The sequence below is a fragment of the Amblyomma maculatum genome, chromosome 9 (assembly GCF_055883805.1).
Source record: "Amblyomma maculatum isolate TAMU_Amacu chromosome 9, ASM5588380v1, whole genome shotgun sequence".
Classification (NCBI taxonomy): Eukaryota; Metazoa; Arthropoda; class Arachnida; order Ixodida; family Ixodidae; genus Amblyomma; species Amblyomma maculatum.
Window position 1 is genome coordinate 31,928,308 of NC_139352.1, and position 21,309 is coordinate 31,949,616.

Genomic DNA, 21,309 nt, shown 5'->3' on the forward strand with positions numbered 1-21,309 from the left:
TTACACGAAGGGCATTTAAATACCATGGGAGTAGTATATTTTTTGCCATCGTTTATTTCTGCTTTCTTGAGCATTAAAAAACTTTCTTGCTATTGGCGCTGCCTAGTGCACGTTTTTTTGCTGCCACTTGTCGACGTACTAGAGTGTTTCTTTGGATAACCATTCACTGCTTTCCTCAGTTTATAACTCAATGAGAGTATGTGAATACATTGTTCATTTTATATCTGAAGCCTGCTTTTTTATTTTGCGCACGTGTACCACAGATGACATAGGTGGCTAAGTTCCAGAAAATAATTAGGTTTGCTATAGTAAACACCTCGGTACAAAGCTGTATTGTGTATCTAAGAGCATCGAAATTCAAAACGATGCTATTTGATCGAGGTCGGAGAATTTAGCGGCAGCGTGTAGTAGCACTGTTAATTTACAAATTGTGGAACCATGCCGTCAAAATGTTAAGCCTACGCGCGCCAAAATGTATCATAAGAAGCACCAAAGAAGAGCAAGTGAAAATGCTCTCTGCTTGTAAGTATTGCGAGCGAAAATGTACTGTTCTTGTCAATGTCTGCCTTAATGCCGGTCACAGCAGCAACGAGTGGGGCATTTTTGTGCTTTCGCACGCCGAAGGCTCAGATGCTTAGTTATCAACCATCTGCTAGCCTCCCACGCCATCTTGCCGGCAGTGTGCAGCAAGGTGAAGTGACGTACTGTGAAACCTCTGTTGATGTCGGATGACCACTTGAGCAAGCCGGGTGAGCAACAAGCGCAATACGAATCCCTTGAGTTCTGTCTGCCAACATAGCCTTTGTCTTACCGTGCACTGCTCCACGGTCACTGGTATGCCAATGAATATACCACACCCTTCGGCAATGTTTCAGTGCGCCACATAACAAACCTCTTTTAAGGAGCTAGAAAATCAAGGGCAAGGAGCCATCCGCACGTGGCTATGCCGGCAGCGCCTTCTCCATATAAGCTGAAACTATACTACGATTGCGCATGTGCAGTAGATACGGGACCTGAGCTTCAATTTCGCACAAAGTAATAAAAACAGAACAAAACAGCAGGAGCGTAAAAGCAAGAATTTCGGGTGCAAAAACACCTCATGGCGTCGGAACGGCTGGCCGCTCACGGCCCTCCAATCGGTGATGGCGCCTCTATAGATTCCGCTTTTGTCATCTAAACCAAATTTCGGCGGGAGTTTCATGACCATTAGGAGTGTTTAAGGACTCTGGCTTTGCTCTGGACGCGCACAAGCGGGTAAGTATTCACAGCTTCTAAACCACCACTGTACACCATGGAGGAGAGCTGTTGGCTAATGCCTCCGCAACGTTAACTTTCGAGCCATCACTTCACTCATATCAGACGCGCAGTCTGCCAGGCAAGCTAGCAAGAGAGGCTCCTCCCGCCATGAATGAAATAAAAGCCGTCCCAGTTGACCACGCGGCCTTAACGTTCCCTCGGAGACAAAGCAAAAGTAATAAATTAGAAGATGTCAAAAATCGCTTCCGTGCCCATCTCGCATACTAAAAATCCTTTAGAAAACATCGTCAGCGCGTACTAAAACTCAGCAGAAATATTTCGTCTTCGACACGTAATGCGCACAGTGGAGCGATAAAGATGTGAAAGAATTTGCATAAAAGGTGCGAGCACGTGCGTTGTACATTACCCACTGGCCATTAAGCCTGGGAAACGATGCACAAGCGGTGGTAACCCAAACTGGCTCGAGATGAAACAACCAAAATAGACAGCGTTTGGAGGGTTTTATTTAGTGACTTGATAGCATTAGTTCATAACCTGAAGGTTTCGCCAGAGCTCGAAGAGATCTCGAGTTATAGCCAAACTCGGAGGACGCTGGATAGCGTCACTGGATTCAGGAAATTGGGATGTGTAGCCGTTTACTTCCGGAAGGTGATCACGAACCAGGAATCGCTATCGGCGTAGTTGACATTGAGCGCCGAGTGAACAATGCTCATATTTCGATGAAATTTCACTTGAAATTTATGAGTCTTTTGCTGGCGAAGAAATAAATGGATTGCTAAAAAAGGGGTCCAAGCATCGCTTTTACTCAAAAGAAAGATTGAATAAAGTGTTCTCCATCATCCTGAAACTCCATGTGGTATATTTAAGTGTGTTGTAAGGAACAGCTTGAAAGCAGCTTCTATTACTGGGGTTGCTTAAATGTAATTTCTATTACTAGGGTTGTGCTTAATGCGCATTTATATCACTCATAAAGCGGACGCATGCAATCACCACCTAAAATAGGTGCCCACGTAAGTTGCATTAAAATACTGCAACCCCTGTGGGCAGGCCGTATTGAACGAATTGGATTAAAAATGCTCAGAATGCTCTGGAGGATGTTTTAGTCGGAATTGATTCTTCCATAATACCAGCTCCACAAATTATGCAGCGAAACTGGCATCCGCTGACGGGTTAATCCATAAGCAATAATTTCGTCATTTAACGCGTAGAGCTTGTAAGCCCAGATGCGTAGGTGTGAGAGTCTCCCTGTTCCGCGAAGAATGGTGGAGCCAGTACTTTTGTCGATCTAAATGAATAGCTACAGGCTCCAGTTTTATCACGAAACATGATGTATTGATCTCGGAGGAATATAAGCAGTACGCTTGTCAAAGGGGATTAAATGAAATCGGAATGCGCAGTGGCACAAAGCAACGGAGATACTTCCCTTGCTCACGGCTCTCAGCCTCCCAGACGAACTCCATGGCGCGTTCTTTCTCCCAGTCTTGCTGTATATCCCAGGATATACGACCAAGCATCACGCTGTTGAAAGCCATCTGGAAATAAAGGGCGTCCAAGGATGGCGACTTGGGCGCTTTGACACACGAGCACGTATTTTGCCCTCCATGGTGCCTTAAAGCGCACTATTATTTTAGCTATGTATTACCTTCTTTTTTTAAAAAAAATTAGTAATAGAAAACTTCTCAGTAGGCCCAGAACTTATGCCTCCGCCTCTCTGGCATGCTCATTGTTTGGTCCCTACGGCAGATGCCCTAGAGTATACTCCTATCACGAGCACGCATTTACCCAGCCTGCTCTACCTTCCTCTCGCCGCCATTTTTAATACAAACCATATATTCAGCATCGTTTTAGATCTTGCATAAACTGATTTTGTGTTTTAGTCAGTCAATATAAGCGCCATTTGATTTTCATGCATTCAAAAAATTCTAATCGGGGTAAAAATGTGTGTATAAACCATCGCGACGTCAAGTTCAAATGCAATGCTTCTTAGATTTATTTCAGAATGCAAATATACAGGCTTAGTTGTTTTGTTGCTTATTCAGCCATGTATTATTTAATAAATATCTCTAAATTTGAAACTATATCCTTGAATATTGTGGCTAGATTTGATCTGCATGGGTGTTGACCGCTCTGCGTGAAAGGGTGCACGCAACACTTTAGCAGCACAGAGGACCAGAGCAATTAATGCAGGAATAGTTTTGCATGCAGATATTAGGAGGTAGGGTATAATTAAAGCGCTGAGAAAGATGGACCCTCAAAATATGAAATATATATTATATTTGTCATTACCTTGGATCGTTAACTAATTGCAAATTTCTGTATAGACATCCGTGCGAGTCAAGTAGAGAAATTTGAACATTGCGGTACCTATTTATTTATGAGCATCAGATGTTTGGTTTGGGCTAGTTGGTAGCACTTTCTTAAAACCATAGCGAAAATAAAAACAAGCACGACATAGATGTAGACAGGACGTACAGGCGCTAACTCGCAACTTAATGTCGGAAAAACCACGACATCAAAGGCAAATAGAATTATATATCTTGCCTTCCTTTTTCGCTCGGTATAGTTTACATGTTATGATTGTTTTTAGCTTAAGCGCCTTGCACACTTCTTTCATATTTATACTTTTCACTACATCCTCAGTTTTTTTCTTCCTTTCGCCTGTGTTAACACAGGCGAAAGGAAGAAAGAGCAAATAAAGCAAGAGCGAGAAAGCAAGAGCAAAGAAGCAAGAGCAAGAAAGAGCAAAAAAGGAAGAGCAAATAAAGACAAGGAAGACGCAGATGCAGACAGAACAGAACAGGCGCTAATTTGCAACTGTATTTTGTAAAAACCATCACGTAGAATATATAGGAGCCGTTGATACTATCAGTCGGTGAGCATGCGCCGAGAAGAGCACAATAAAAAAACAAATGGTACAAAAAAGAAAAAAGGAAATAAATACAAATTCACGGTGCCGGGGTCACAAACAAACAAGAGAGACGACTTGTTAAATCAATCACTTCTAAAAGCCCTTGGTCCTAAACGTTGTGCACAAAATAACAAAGCCCACAATTAATTGTGGGCTTTGTTATTTTGTGAATTATTTGTGAATTTGTATTTATTTCCTTTTTTCTTTTTTGCACCATTTGTTTTTTTATTGTGCTTTTCTCGGCGCATGCTCACCGACTGATAGTGGCAACGGCTCCTATATATTCTACGTGATGGTTTTTACAAAATACAGTTGCAAATTAGCGCCTGCTCTGTTCTGTCTGCATCTGCGTCTTCCTTGTCTTTATTTGCTCTTTGTATTCAAGTAATAATGAGCAATTATCCAATTCTCATTTCGGATACACGGTCATTGGCGTATAAGTGATCGGACGTCCCCACTGCCTACAGCTTGCACGAAGCCAATGGCAAGCCGGTGGTTATATGGCACAGAAAGCTATCTTTATTGAAAGGTAAGCTGTACTGATAATTCTGTAATTGAGCCGCTGTTAATTCTGTCAGTAATAATTATCACACTCGCGTGATGAAAATGAAGTGAAAAATTGATAACGGATACTTATCTAACGCGGACCCTGTACTCTTAACGATCTTTTGCACGCCATCCTCATACAATTTTGAACAGCCAGTCGACACAATATCATTTCACTGTGGTTAGACTATTTATAGCTTCTAGATGTTCTACAAGGAGTGAAAAAAGAAGTTTTACGGAAGTTCATTGCAAACCGTACTAACCCTGGCGAAAAGCGCTGCTTGAGTTATCGAATGTCCGAATGTATCCGCCTGCCACGCAACGCTGGGCACACCACACTGAGGTCCGAAAGTGTCATTCAGGAACCTGAGCCCTAGCGTCGTCTGGTCGATGCTTGCCGTGTAATGTGTGACGGCCTCATCGTTCTGCACCCAGCCGCCACCCACGAACTGGAGCTGTCCTGCGAGAACGAGTCGCTGTATCCCGAACATGACTGTTGTCACAAAAAGAGTTATACAGGTAACTAACTGCTCTTTCGAATCCTTTCACGCTTAGGCGACACTATGAAGGTAAGTAAACAATGCGAGAAATTATTCCTCTCTTCAAATGTTCCCTATATTGAGGGATTTTCTGAAACAGACGTAACCAACAGCGTTTTCACTTCGCCCAACTACCTTGAACAGCTTAGTTGGCGACAGCCTTGGAAGTATATATTTTGCTCAATTTGAAGCCCTGCACATTGAGGCTATTTCTAGTCTAGATATTTTATAGATATGGACACCTTGATTTTTGTTGCGCCCTTTCTTCTGCTGTGCGCGCGCTAATAGTGGATGCGAAGGTGTAATGAGCCTGCAATATATAGCGCATAATGAGGTTATTCAAAATACTTATTACTCAGCTCCGTTATATTCTGAAGTCTCTACAGAAATACATTGACTGCAACTGATACTTGAGTCGCGAAGAAAAAAGTTCTTACATACTTTTTATAATGTAGAGCTAATCAATATAAATATATCATGTGTAATAACGAATTTTTTCTACGTATATCCGGCATCGACCATGGAATGTCGGCTTCATTTGCTAATTATTACAAACGCGATGGATGGTTTCAAAGATGAAGCTTTCTAAAACCATTGTTCCCGGAACCGACACAAAAATGTAGCATCTCCTCAGAGGATGAACTGCTCACTCCATGCGATGCCTGATTTAAAGATTACATTTACACTTGAACCCATGCTGGGCTAAAACTGGCAGTTACTCGATACGTTTATTTGAAACGACAAGTGTGACAGATGCTACGCCTTTACCTTCCTGTGAACCAATTATTATCATTATATTCCGCGTCGGCAAAGTCGGACCAGAAACACAGTCAGACCGGACAACAGAGTCAAAACACTTCATTTTTTACATCACAGACGGTCAGCTGCTTTTCTTTCCTTTTGTTTTTGCCATGAATGCTGGTGGTGTTCTCACGCCGACTGAGTAATTGCATCTCAAACTAACTTATCGATAGCCCCGTCAATAGCGATTCCATTTGGAATTCATCCTACATGGCACGCGTCACCGAATGACCAAATTATCCAGAACTACTTTACTAGATAGCAGTCGTGAGGGCACTCCATTTACATCGATAAATCTGTGCATTGCAAGAAACGCATCCATCATATTTAGGCTTGATGAAGTACGATTAGGTACGATTTGATTGGGGCTCTGCTTTGAAAGAAAGCGGGATCTTAAAACTGTGCCTTTTTGAGACAGTCAGCCACTTCTTTATCGCTACCGAGAAGTGCTGGCAAAACAGCGTGGACTTACAGAAGGGGACGTTACAGGCTGATGTAGTAATTTTGTGGTAAAATGGATTTGCAAAGCCAGCTTAACTTATAAAACATTTTAATGAAGTGATGCGTGCCCAAAAAATGCTTCATTGCGGCGGCAAATATGTTAGATTACCCTATTTACAAGATTGTGACGAGAGTTGCTTTTTTTTTTTTAGATGTCAGATTATTGAGAACGAACTGCGTGCTATATATCACAACAAACGTCTCAATATAACGCGGATATCTTTCCGCTCCCCATCAAGATAACTTTACATATGGCCCACACGTTGCAAGGAGAAATCAACATTTTGGAAACCTCGGCGCCATAAAACTAGGTGAGGTGAAGAATGGTCCTGAGGAAAGGCCGGAAGGTAATTACTCATTATTGCCGAAACGGCCGATGGCGCAGTGTCGGCAGCAGGCCCGACCGCAAATACGGTATCAGACACGTCAGGCATCCGTGACACTTCGCATTGTGTTAGATGACATCAATGTTTGGTTAAATATAAGATTTCGCGTTATAATCGTAACATTTTTTTTTTTCCTTCTCTTCCAGGCACAAATTTCCTTGTCGTAGTAGCGTTTATGTACTTCAATATGCGGTACGTTCGATTATTCTTTTCACAGATGATTATGTTATCGGAACAAATCGGAGCATTTCGGAACGAAAAATTGAAGCCTTTAATAGTTCAACGTGATAGCGTTGAAATCTTTGCTACCATGCGACTGTGATTCGATTACCGGTGATCAAAAAAAGTATCTGTGGCTAGCTCTGGTTAAACCTGAATGGAAGTGGAATATTCTTTTGCCTGCTACATTCCACTATAACGCCCTATCAGTATAGGGCGCTACATTATTGGGGACACCTAAGCTCAGCCTTTAAGCGTATGACGAGAAAACGTAAACTACCAGCCAACATATATGTCCCGCTTTAACCAAGTCGTATGGATGTGCGTGCGTGTCCTAGGGGTAACGTGTATGCAAAAGGTTCTGGCATGGCTGATTCTGATATCACCCTCCCATATGAAAGGAGCGTCCCGAGTTGGCAGCTCCTGCCCATGGCAGATATGGGTGACGTGAATTCAAATGTCTGAAAAGGTCGATTCTAATGGCACCCTTCTAATTGAAGGGAGAGGCCCAAATTGGACCCCTTTCAGGCACGCACCGATATTTGATGCTGAAGGCTCGACCTGGCTGGTGCACCAAAAATTCCGCTTCAAATCTGGAATTTCAAATTTCGCCCCACCAGTGCCATGACCGACTTGCTGAGCCAACTAGCTTGTATTTCAGATACTATATTTTTGTTTTAGATGTGGCTTATATTTTATCCGGCATGGCGGTTATTTTTCAAGCGTCTTTGAAGTTCAGGTTGCGGCATGGAAAGCTCCCTACGAAAGCTCACAACTGCGGGAACAGCTGTCGCTCTGCCGCTGTAGCAGAGCGTGGCGTGACATGGTCCATAGGGTCACGAAGAGTCGGACACGACTGAACGACTGAACTGACTGAACTGATCAACAGCCTCAGCATAGAAAACGACATCGCATTCTCTGATTCTAATTCGAATGCAAAAATTCAGCAACACCAATGCGGAAAGTTGGTGGCTGCGTGCGCGTACATTTTGGTTCCTGCCTCTGATTTGTTTATTCCTGGTGCTCGTTCACACTATAGAAATATGTCATGCTTGATATGTTTCTCATCTGTATTGTCTTGCGGAACCAAAAGGGGAGACGTCCTTTCGCCAGCGATAAGAAGCATTTTGGTTTGGCCGAGTATAACTCCAGGCATCGACCTTAGACTGACACTCTGTGGCAGGCATTCTCAGTATAAGATATAAGGTCGGTACAAAAGTTCTGCGAAAGCAGCGGACTGTACAAACTGCTTTTCACAAGGGAAGTTATGAATGCCACATGTCTGAACAAGTATGCGTTTGCACTCACCGACAGAAAAATTCCAAGCGTTGAGGTCCTGCCTTTTCGAACTTGTTCTATCAGTCGACATTTTTCGGGGAAACTCGATGTGCTCCATAGAGCTAAGGAATATGAGCTCCTTAAAAATCCGCACACATTGTGACTGACATTTTAGATTTTTCGTACTTTATTCGCCCAGCCCCTATTTTAAGATGCTTCTTCGCGGGGAGATGAAGACTATGCGGTGAAGCGTCTAAAAACGCCGCGGATCAGCGAACCCGCACTGACATGTCCGCTTTCACGTGTGTTCCTCGCCGAAGCTAGCGCGTTTGGCCACCTCGTCCCGACGGCATAACACCCATGGAATGATTATTCGATAGGCTTTTCGTACAAGCAAATCTCTGAGTATTTTATTTGATTTCATCGCGTTTTGTTTCAAATTTTTATACAAAGGGTTCGTGACAAATGGAAGGGGAACTTTTGTAATTTTGTAATTGTTTGCCGCTTTCTTGTATGCGACGTTTCTAATTCAACATTTATCCGTACTTTAGTTATATAAAACCTACAATTAATATACGTATTACATCGGTGCTTGCCTGGAGTAAGCATGCATGTAGGTTCACATGGATGCACAAGGGGACCTTACCCCTCAGCAGTACGAATTCATTATGAATGCGCAGGCAATAGTAGTCACACAAAGACACTTTTTAATATCCTACGAAACTAAAGTGGCAGAAGTACGAAGGTGCAATATATAACTCCTGGGAAAACAGGGGTCGTTATCGCATTTCCGCAGCTACCTACAGGCACTGAAATAAGCTGGCGAGTGAGGTTTATGATAGCCATTTCTCACAACACATAGGCGCTTTCGTCTCCCAGATAGAAATATCAACTCGTGATACACAAGCAAGAAAAACGGTGGCCTACGCCGTGATGTTCAGCATAGGTACAAGGCGTCTCATAAACCACAGAGTCATTTGCTCTACTTCCCCGCAGATCGCTTCGACAAAACAGAGGGTACCTGGACTAAAGCAGCGATGAAAAGCTCGCAAACTCAAGGCCACTTTGTCACATTACACGCAAGCACTGAGGGTGTACGCAATGTCACACATTATTCTTCAGCCACCTGCGCCAGTTCTCCCTCCCTTGAAATTTGTACAATTAGGAGACAACAAGCCAACTGATATCCTCAGACTAACGTCTGCCAGCTTGGCATCGTTGCTTCGCCAGAGATTTGAAGAGCAAGATACTCACCTGCCTCAAGAGTCCACTGTAGTGTACGTGGATGGAAGCCTGCAAGGCTATGAAGCCAAAACAGCAATCTACTGTCCACGGATACCTAGCCTGAATCAGACCTCTACGTTTCAACTTTCGGAACCACTTATATCTTTTTGCACTGAGCTCGTGGCAGTTCAGGAGGCACTCTGCTCTGTGGCTACCATACCATGATCCCTGCTATTCACGTTGTCACCGCACTGACGCGCTTCAAGCAGTTGGATTGCTCCGACTTGTCAGCCGTTGCCCCAAAATATGCCGAGACATCCACCAGCTTGCGGTGCACATCCCGCAGTTAGTGCGCATTGAGTGAGTCCCACGGGACCTGCTGCCTTCCCAAAGTCAAGCAGATTTAGCGACCCGCCTCGTGAACCAAGACGCATCAATGCCACGGCTCCTTGAAGGGGACGACGCTACCCTCCTTTTATTAAAAAAGGAACACCTCCGGCGCGGCAGACATGCACGTATCCCTCCGTGAGCGGTATTCCTTCCCCGCAGTCTCACCTGAGCCGAGGAGGTTGCGCTTATGAGGATCCGGGTGGGTGTTGCCCTCACACCAGCTGTCACTAGGACGTGGTCTTACTTCCAACACTTATATCCCCGCCCCAGGGTGCCTGATCTGTATAAACGAAGACGCTGAGGCCGACATTCACCACTGAAACCAACACGAATCTGGCACGTGAGAATAGCTGGCCTTTCAGCAACCAATCCTGCCTCATATGTTGCTTGGAAGCAGGGACCTCATTATTGCTCACTCCTGCACTTCATAAATTCTGCCAACCGTTTCCATCCATTTAATCAATTATGCATCATTCATCTCATACCATACTGAAGCCCTGAGGCAATAAATATCGATTAAAAAAAAAGCCAGTCGGCATTCTAACACAAGAAGCGGAGCAGCTTTCTGCAGTGCCTACCAATGCATTCTGAAGGCCAGAAATACCCATCGTCCCAGTGGCGCCACCTGCTGGAGGCAGCGGAACTGCTCTGTGTAAAGGGTCTATATATGAGCTGAATGATCAAACACCTGACGACGCTTTCCAAGAGTTGCACTCGGTCCAGCGTTCCTCACCCATGGCGAAACTTGAGGAGTCGGGAACGCGCAGCGCAACAGATTTTATGCCATTTTCTTGTTACGTGCCATAACAATAGCGGAGACCGACGAATCAACACCGCCACAGCGCTTCTATGTAGCTCAAGGCTAAACACTCGCCAAACTTGACCTTGACAGACTTAGAGCAGCAGAGCCTTGCTCTCTTAATATATCTGCGGCTGCTGCACATCGTATATGATTTACGTCATGTAAAAGTAATTTTCTACAACACAGTAAAGGCTCCTGCAAAGCGCAATAAGTTATTTTCCACTTGTGTACACAGGCGATATTACAAACACTTTTCAAACCACATAAACATAATGCGCAAGCACGTATGGCGCATGGAAATTGATGGTCTGTTCCCTTTTGAATCTATATTTCCTTATCCAGTGTCAAATTTGTGAACGATATGTAGAATTGGCTTTCTTTCTAATACGAAACTCATTTGCTATGTAGGTATATCTTTATGTAAATCCTCAATCTTAAGTTACGTCACTCTCCCGTATTTAGGCTATCTAACGTGTAAGTTACATCTGCCGAAGATATATTCGAATTCCCTTCACTGTCCTTGAACATGGGCCCATGCCTCATAAAGTTCGTCATTTCAATGGAAACTGCTGCAGTAAAAAAACGTGCCATGTTCAATGTTTCGCTCACAGTGAATGGTTCTCATCACCTTGTAAAGCTCTTTTAGGCAACCGGTTTCTGAGAGCACGCTTGCCTAATTTCCTAGAGATCTTGCTGTATAATAAAAACTACGATTGCCCCGTGATTTTTTTTCTATTTTCCATATATATCGGGAAGCGGCGGCGATAAATAGCAAGCTGTACACTGCGCGCGTCACCTGGTGATGCTAACTACTCCTCTATTTAGGTTGAACGAGAGTGCGCCATAAGTGGGACCTACCTGATTCAACAAGCCTGCGAACCTTTTTCCTGGCGGCGGGCGGCTTGGTCTTCCACCAGCAGGAGAAGAATACGCTCTCCGCCGAAACGAAGCGGCGCCTTGGGTTTTCACGAAGCGCCTCCAGCGTCGTGTTGTAGATGCTGTCAACGTCTGCAGCGCCGCGACACAGTAGCCAGTGGTTACTACTGTGGTAACTGATCACTCGCTCATTAATATTTTTCTATTTACGTATACGTACTGGGCCTTATGCAGTGCACTGTGCTGCTGAAGCTCTGTTCTGTTCTGTCGAATGCAAGCGGCCTCGTTAAATTTGTGTAAAGCAATAGCTGCTGTCGATAGCCGGTAACAACATCTCCTTATATATCCTTTTAAACAAAAATAAAAATTGCGGCACATGAAACCGCTGCCCTGAAAGTATCAAGTGACAGCCGTAGCAGGTACCGTTTGAGGGTTCCCTTTGCAAATTCTTATTTGCGTGCATGCATTTGTTCCTCGACTAATCGGCAATTTTGAATTTGTGCCTCTACTATTCCATAAATAACGTTTGAATACTATGACCATATACCACTATCTATAAAACACCATCTGACATTGATGTAAAATCCTACTTTAAATATTTTGATATCTCCAAGATTTCTACCACCGGGTGTCGCTTTTGTTATTTTTATGTTTGTGGTTTCCTCCTGCCTGCATGTTCATTGTTACAACGCGAGATGTCATGTGTATCCCATCCGGTAGGAACACGTTGCGTCCTTTCCGCACCACAATGTTTCCACAATGCTGTTTTTCCGTAGTTAATTTTGCCTTGCGTTTTGCATACAGGAGGAGGAGGAGGAGGAAGATGAGGAAAGGCAGGGAGGTTAACCGGTAAAGGAACTGGTTTGCTATCCTGCACTGCAGTTCCTTTACCGGTTAACCTCCCTGCCTTTCCTCCTCATAAAGAAAGCTTCGAATTATTTAGGTGATATATTTACCCTCCTTCCCCCTCCCCACACACAAAAAAAGAACTCAAACGAAGTGGATGTGGGAAAGCGCTACCGGACGTAACAATATATGTAGCAGAGTATTATGTAGCGGCCCGCTCAGCTACGCAATACACAGGACGAGAAGCGGAGGACAAACCTCAATGAAGCGAAACATGAGTACTGAACATATTGAAGCACTCCTAACTTTTCAGCTCCCTGAAGAAAGTAGTCCCTCTAGAATAGCGCCACTCGGAGACAATAACTGCCCCAAACCAGAAACAAACGCCCTGGAATCGAGACCCAGCGTGCAATCGCGCTAACATAGTGTTTGCACAAGCGACACGACAAAGTCATCCACATCCAATCGCGAACATACGTGGAGGACAATGACCTCTTCCGTTACATATCTTGGGATTTTGCAGTGGAATATTTGCTCAAGATGCGCTTCGCTTAATCCGAAAGGAAGCTCTTTTAGTCATTCCAAAACACTGCGACCACTTTATGCTCGCCTGGGTGTAAAGGGGGTATTTGACAACGTGCCGTATGAGAAACTCTTGCAAGAGCACAGCAGCTTTGACTGCTGCGAACTCCTCTTAAACTACGTAAAGCCGTTTATAATAAAGCAAAAGTACAACGATAATAAGTATTGCGGTCATGCGTACCTGTCTAGCCGAACAAACATCCAAAAAGTGGCATGGCATTGAAGCTACGATTCTCCATCTACTGTTCACTATTTCACTAAAGCGAATCGCCCAAAAGCTCGAAAACATGCCACAAATAGATGACGTCTGATAGATGATATCAACATTTGAATGAAAGAATAGTCCCTCACCCAGAACATGGAAGCTCCACAGGAGTAGGTCGACAGGGTAGCTAAGTTTGTTTTGCAAGTGCCAATGGACTGCAATATTCCCTGCTGAACTCGGTGGTTCGACAAATCAATAGGAAAATGCTCATCCCATTTGGAAACCTTGACACATGCAAGGCGACATAAAACGGAGATCAATATGGAACCCATCATGCATTCCATCACACAAGTGCCCTCGCTGCGAGGCGTCCAATCGACAAGACGTCCCTAAATGCGGAAGCGTACACAAACCAGTGGATAGGCGCAGCAGCATCAGCCTACGTATGCTTCGTGAGATTCCCTACAGATGGCGTAACCATCTCCTTTGCATGACAGTGTGTACTGAATTTAAAATGAACTACATTAACATTTTACAGGCTTGTCATTATCATCATCATCAGCCTGACTATACCCACTACAGGGCGAAGGCCTGCTTGTATTATAATCCAGGTTTGTATTATATTACAGTACAGGCGTATATTATAGTGCAGTATTATAGTACAGGCTTGTATTATAATACAATATTCATGGCATAATGAAGTGAATGCTTCGGCAGTGGTATATAATTATTGACACGATCCGAGTAATGAACAAAGGGACAATATTATGCTGTGCAGTGAGCTGATACGATCCTCCTCTGTAGCTTTGGCTGCATAGCCACAAAATGTAGTCCGGGAGTATAAAAGAACTCAACTTACGTCCGGTAATCCCGAGGAGATTCCGCTCACACCACAGCCAGGCCTGAGGCACTCTTCCAGGTCTCTCTACCTCGCTCATGTTATATGAACAAGCACAAAACCCCACTAGAGGCTCTCAGGCAAGCTCCCTTTGCCACCCTGTAGGAGGAACTGTTCATATACCGCCACATCTACACACATGAATCAGTCTTCCCAGGCAGGCCACTACCCCTCGGCTTCTGTAGCTTGCCTCGTAGCAGACAGGTCAGGCTCGCTTTCGCGACCATCTTTACCACGTCTGAGCGCGCGGTAATTCATCGGGCCACCGACATCCTGGAAGACAAGCCTGCTGTACGTGCGGCTGCCATCATGACGGACTCCAAGCCCGCCCTCCAGTTCCTCCAGAACCGGCGTTCCCGTCTGTCTATATTCCGCAACATGGCTGTCCGACTCGATCAGCACACCTCCCAGGGCTGTCAACTTTGGCTGAACTCGACCCCTGTCCACGCTAGAGAGCCCGAGAACGAGGCCGCTGACACCCTGGTGAAGTCTTCCCATGGCAGCCTAACCCCATACTCTGCAGCCGTGACCACCCTGGATGTCGCCGGAGGGATCTTCGAACGCCTGCTGCGTCAGGACTCCTCACCACAGGGTGGCAGGCGCATCCCCCCCGCTCGCTAGCCCAGGGACCTTCCCTGGCAGAACAGATCCCTCCTCATCCGGTTTCGAGTGGGCTGATCCTGGACCGAAGCCCACTCCCACAAAAATAACCTGACGCACTCTGCCTAATACGGCCACTGCTCCCATGCCGAGAAAACCATCGGCCAGCGCATATATGAATGCCCAGCATTTATGCCCAACGCCTTCGCCTTCGGTAAGCCTATGAGCAACTGGGTCTCCACTTTCGAAGCAGGGAGACCTCCCCTTCTTTCATGATCACAAGTGTTCATGGGCGTTGCCGGTCCTCACAGGCTTCCTTCAAAAGGCGTTCTTGGACCCCTCACTGTAGGATGTCGGCATTCCTGCGACTTCGCCAGCGTACATCTTTTTCTTTCCTGTCATTTCCTCTTCTCCCCTCTGTCCTTTCTTCTATCCAGGTGCTGACTGGGGGGTGGGTGACGCTGAAACAAACATCAGTCACGGCGCCCAGTACTTTGCTCTTTTAACTCTTAGTTAAACTTCTCTCTCTCGCAGATACACGCCTCGAGGCTAATCTTAATCATGGCGCACCCTTCCCGAAAAGCTAGAGAAGCGATTTGATGCAATTTCAAAAAAGGTGCCGGAGCTAGTGGAAACTCGCGTCACACAACATCCGACACTTTTTTCTTTTCATACGCTTTCTCGAAAAACACAACACAAGTAGGCAGTTCCTCAGCAACATATGGGAGCAAGCAGTTGTCTCAGTCTCCTCCTCCGGACCTCGCCAATCTAACAAGGAAAGGGGGAGCAATAATTTGTTCCCCTTTTTACCTTTCAACTTACCATTATACTGTGGAAGCGCACTACCGGTGATTGAAACTATCAGTAAAATCAGGTTACTTGATCCACAATGCATGGTATCTTGAGGAAGAGTGAAGCCTTCCCGCTCAGTGAAAAGTAGCAAAAGTGAATCTGGTGCATACATCTCGTAGGAGAGCATCTGCAGCTAGTTTTACACCGATCTGCCTTGCATGTACTTGTTTCAAGTTACTGGAGCACATTATTTTGAAATTTATGACAAATTGTGTTGTCCACTGAACCCGGCATGCGTTTAGTAGTGTTTTGTCTACGGCTACACAAGTGGTACAAATTATTCACGTGTTTGGACAATGCCTTAATACCCAGTAACAAATTGATGCCCTTTTCTTGAATCTATCGAAAGCTTTTGACCAAGTCTGTGATGGTAAACTCCAGTTTACACTCAAAATATATTCAGTGATGGACCACTGACACGGTGGATTATTAACTACATTTGGGACCCTTATCAATTTGTGCAGTATAATCATCAAGCACCTGAATTTCTACCTGTTATTTCAGGAGTCCCTCAAGATACAGTTTAAGCTCCACTGCTATTGGTGTTGTTTTTAACGACTTACCAAATGATTTTGAACTAATGAGCGGTTATTCACGAATGTGTCCGTACTATGTCAAGAAATAAAAAACTCTCAGAATGCTCTAGGAAAGATTGTAGAGAGGTGCAATGAATGGAAGATGAAAATTAGTCTAGAAAAACGAATCTCTATGTCCATTACATATAAAAAAAGCAAATTAGGTAATGGGTATTTTTTAAATAACATGCATATACGGGGTGCCACTGACTACCGATATACTTGGGTGTGATAATCTAATGTGTCTTAAACTGGGCTGCGTATTTTCAGAGCATAAACAACAAAACAATGAAACAGGTTTTCTTCCTGATAAGGGCCTTCATCATTCCACATCTGCTACAAACTTTCTTGTTTGCGCTAGTTTTATCCGTCCTGTTTAAACAACTTTTATCTGACTAAAAACAAACTAAAACCTTGATATGGTGGAAAGAAAATTCATTCGCTGTATAGTAACTGCTCTGGCGGCATGGATTCGCTCAGAGACCTTTTACTCATGGCAGGGCTTCACACACTGTCCAGCCGTGCTAAATTATACCACCTAAGGTTTTGCATTAAGTGCTTAATAACTTAATCAATATATCTGCAGCAGACTGTGTTCATATCAACCATAAATGAGAAAGACGTCACAAGGATGTGTTCACTCTTGAGGAATTGTTTTTGTCAGAGTTATACCTTCCGATATTTCTTTCTTTCATAAGTTGTCACAGAATAAAATGCCGTGAACCCTTCACTCAGAGTCCTTGCAACCACAAACACGTTAATAGGCTGAATGAGAGCTCTTTATGCAGTATTTCTTCTAACCGTAACCTTGATAACAATTTTGTAATACAGTGTTTCTCTTGGTGTTTCAGTCATATTCAATTGACATCTCCAATGCATTACATGATTACTTTATTTGATGTTATACTCTGCTCCGAATGCTATATTGAGCTGTGTTTATGCCTTGTTTAGTTTATTGTAGTATTTCAAGTTTCCAACTTTAGACATTGAAACTATATCTGTACTTTTTGCCTTATCCTGTAAAAATAAAAAAATGTCAGTATTCCCAAATAGATAAAAGATGAATGAATAAATAAATAAATAAATAAATATTACAGAAATAATTTTTATGCAAGCAGTATCGCCCCAGGAATATCACCAGCCTTAGAATTTTTCCTAGCATCAACCGAAAAAGAAATTGTAAATTGATTTAAGTGGAGCTGAACATTCAACACATTACCTTAGTAATTTTCAAGCACATGTGCTTGAATATTCAACGACGCAAAAATTACACTCACAGTTTTTGAAGGTTTTATCGACGGTGAGCACCCATCCGGCGTCGATATGGCTGTGGCTCAGCAGGTGCACATTGATGTACCCTCGCTTAGTCGCAGGGCACCCCTGGGCACGAACGGAAACGCGGCAATATCTATATGTTTCATAACATGATTCAGTATATATAGGTTCGCTTCATCACCTTTGGAGGCGCAGTGTGCCGTCTTTCATTACGGAGTTTTGCAGTGATAGTCAGGCCGGGAATCTCTTTATCGCCCAACCCGGCAAGATGTGAAAAAAAAGCGACCTCTCCATGTTGTACCCAGGGCACTTCTTTGAGAAGTTAGGCTTCTCTTTCGATAGGGTCCACACCGATAAATAGGACTGGCTCAGCGTTTACAGACGTATTAACGTTGATAACAATTATGGAACACCCTCTGGCTCACCGGTGACACATGAATGCTAAATGACAATTCGAAGCATTTACAAAGGGAGGTTGCTAACGATTTTCGGTAGGACTGAGGATGGGCAGCTCACCAAACAAAACAAATTACATGTCGCGTCTTGTTTTAACGGAATATGAAGTTACGTACTCGAGACATCTTACACGTTTCTACAATGACGATGCCGCTTAATTAAGGCCGACAAAGTGGGCAACGCTTTCGATGAAATTCTTGATGATTATTTACGTTAGCTCGATTAAGAATTTCACATCTAACTATATCATAAAGATGTCGATTTCGGGAAGTTTAAAACCGCACCATTCTCCAGTATGTCCATGTTTTTGTAAGGAATAGCGAATGCCATGGCGAGCGAACTCTGATGCTCCCACCATCACTCGCGCTGTCACCAAAATCCCACGATTAAAAGTGGAGGCTCTAATATCCATTACTACCTCCCGCCAAGACGCCCCTTATGCCTCACTGCTTGTCGTGGCACTGATTCTTGCAGTCGTGCACCATTTGATATCTATTTAACTTCGTGCCATTGAAAACAGACATCCGCCTTCCTCGGCGCGCTGTTTTTTGCCCAGTAGAGTGCTCATTTGTGCGCTACTGGAATCCGGCTCAATAACGCACGTTCGACGAAAAAACAAATTTGCTTCCAAAGACCACGCGGTGGCCAAAGCTCTCGAACTTCGACAGTCTATGACAAACGCCTGAGCGCGACGACTTTCCCTGGGGCTGCGGTCTTGACCCAATCTCCGCAGACTGCCCTGATCACCATCGGAGCTATCTAAGCCATCCCGAGCATCCTGGCGAGTTTTGCGCTTCCCCGACGCCCCAAGTCTATCGCGCTCGCACACTGCATTCACCTTATCACGCACCTCATAACCCGTACATTCATCTCAAATTCGAATGTAGCTAATGCAGTTCCCTGGGGTGAAGCTGCATCAACGGCCTCTACCGGAAATCTGCTGACCCCTTGCTAGAAATTAGTGGATATAATCACTAACCTTATTCTTGAGCGCTGACTCACTGTTACAGTGCGGATATGTTGTGATACTAGTGTTTCCCTTGGTCGTAGCCTCCAAAAACCTCTAATAATTTGCAGCCTCCCTTGTGCGGGTCGTTAACGGTGGCGCATATGCCGCCAACGTCTATGTAATGCCTGTGTCACCTTTACCAAGCACAGTGTGCAAACCAAAACTAGCCTAAGCAGAAGGTACGCCAAAGCACCTGTTTAAAATTTTGGAACAGGAAAAACCTCGACTGAAATAAGCAAAATTCTAGCCACAACCAAGCTAGATCGAGAGATCGTTGTGATTGGACCCCCACGTGAATTTAGTAACAAGGCGCGCACAAGTTTGGCCCGAGATCTCTCTCTCTACTTAAGGGTAACCGCGGAGTCTTCCCCCTGCGTTAGTAGAGACGACAGGTTACAAACATAACAATAAATCGCTGAAAACCACAGGCTGAGCAGGAATGCGTTGCCACCGAAATGCCGGCGACGGTGTCTTTATTATCTATTGATAATGAAGACGCCGTCGCCTGGCAGCCCTTACGAGCTGGTAACTACCCAAACCTGGTCTGGCTGTACCTAACACACGTGCGTCGAGGACAGTCCAAACGATACGTGTAACAGCTTTGTGGAGCGGCGTACTCTCTTATACATCCTTAGGCAATTCCTTAATTCCCGGGCGCCAGAACGAATATTGACAATAAAACCGCCTGAGAACCTGCTGCAAAGGGAGACCCCAGCGGGTCAGCAGAAGACCGCCAGCCATGAAGATAGCCTCGAAGACAGTGTAACTTCGTTTGTCTCTACTCGCGTAGGTATCGGACCCCGTCGCTTATGCCTGAGTGCCGGGCACGGAGAGTAGGGGGCTTCCTACTTTGGTGGACATATAAAGTTTCACTCAACGCGACTCTAAAGCATACCGTTTGACTCGACATGTTGTCCACCTACGTCCGTGACGTAATTCTATGTTGTAAACTGGTTTATAGAAAAGGAAAGGTGCAGTCTCTGGGGCGTTCTTCTATGGACCTCTGAACCGCGCATTAAGGGAAGGGAGAGAGGTTGGGTTGAAAGAAGAGAGAGGAGGTGTAGTAGGGAAGGGTTGCGGAAAACTATTGACCATCGGGCGTATTTAACGTGCACTCACAGCAAATTATCAGCCAGCCAACATAGAGATGGAGTCTATGACTAACCATTATCTCTTATTGGACAATTCCTGCATGCGTTATGCGGCGGCTCCTGAAACTTCAGCCCACCGCTGATGAGTCAAGAAGGCTTCCGTATTAATATAAACCCCACCAGTACCTACAATATTCAGTAGAAAGCATTTCTATTATTATGGTGACATTCTTATCTATTTGCTAGATATGTCTGTCGCATAAAATTCGTAAAGCAAATTCTGGCTTCACCTGGAACCGAATTATTATCACTCCGAACTCCAGTGGAGCACAGCAATCACTACGTCATGGCTGCGTTCATATAGGAGCATCATAATCAGCAAGTGCCTGGCATCGGAGCATTAAATCCCCCGCAACGACGACAAAGGTACTAGCTAACCTTCCGAGCCAATCAGGAGGCTCTGCAGCCGGTTTTTATGGCGATTAACCGATGTATACTCTCGCGAAAATAAATTCGACCAAGTCTTCATCCCTGTCACAGTGATAGCTTGCCGTTCTAGTGCGGCATGTACAGTGGTGGCCAAAATCCATAATTACATGATGATACCCCCTTCTTAGTTTCTATACTTAAATATCGAATGTCGTGAGAGTGTATTGGAAAATCCTTTACTGTCCGTTGCAATACATCCCAACCATAAATTAACCCTTTTCCAGACATGTAAAATTCATGGACGATTATTCCCGGTTTCTTACTGTGGTTGTTTGTATCTAAAACAGATTTCGTAGTAGAGGACTCCGGAAATTTCGATAACCAGGGGCTCCTTAACGTCCAGTGACATCGCCAAGCACACGGGCGCCCTGCTTTACGCACCCGTCGAAAAGCGGCAATGAGGATGAAAATCGAACTCGCATTCTTAGGCACAATTGTCGATCACTGTGATTACTGCGCCGTACCGGCGGAGGGTTTCTTGCAAATTAGACAAGGTGCTCCATACGGTACAATAATATCTTCGAAAACATTTTCTTTATATTACATACTGGAACGTATCCTAAGCCACGTTGGGTTCGTCAGTAATCAATTGTAATCTTCCTTGCTTAGCGTGAGGATGATAGTAGCGATGAAAAAAAGCGCTGCAGTTAGGGATAAAGATGATAGTAACCATGACAATAAAAACATCTGTTAGTGATAAAAGA

General features: G+C 44.5%; 1 protein-coding gene across 1 annotated transcript; it reads right to left on the reverse strand.

Annotated features, from left to right (window-relative positions):
- Window positions 1–2,621: 2,621 nt before the first annotated feature.
- LOC146178776 (lysosomal alpha-mannosidase-like) lies at window positions 2,622–19,935 on the reverse strand. Its single transcript, XM_084580029.1, has 5 exons — window positions 19,921–19,935; window positions 17,563–17,665; window positions 11,710–11,859; window positions 4,975–5,171; window positions 2,622–2,789 (listed from the first exon to the last, which is right to left on the reverse strand). The coding sequence occupies exons 1-5, from the start codon at window positions 19,933–19,935 to the stop codon at window positions 2,622–2,624; spliced, it is 633 nt and encodes a 210-aa protein (XP_084436155.1).
- Window positions 19,936–21,309: the final 1,374 nt, after the last annotated feature.

Excerpts from the sequence above, each read along its gene's own strand:
- LOC146178776 (XM_084580029.1), bottom strand. Across the intron at positions 5,172-11,709 it reads TCGCAGGCTTGTTGAATCAG|GACAGCTCCAGTTCGTGGGT; the intron begins GTAGGTCCCACT and ends TCGTTCTCGCAG. Across the intron at positions 2,790-4,974 it reads AAGCAGCGCTTTTCGCCAGG|ATGGCTTTCAACAGCGTGAT; the intron begins GTTAGTACGGTT and ends CTTTATTTCCAG.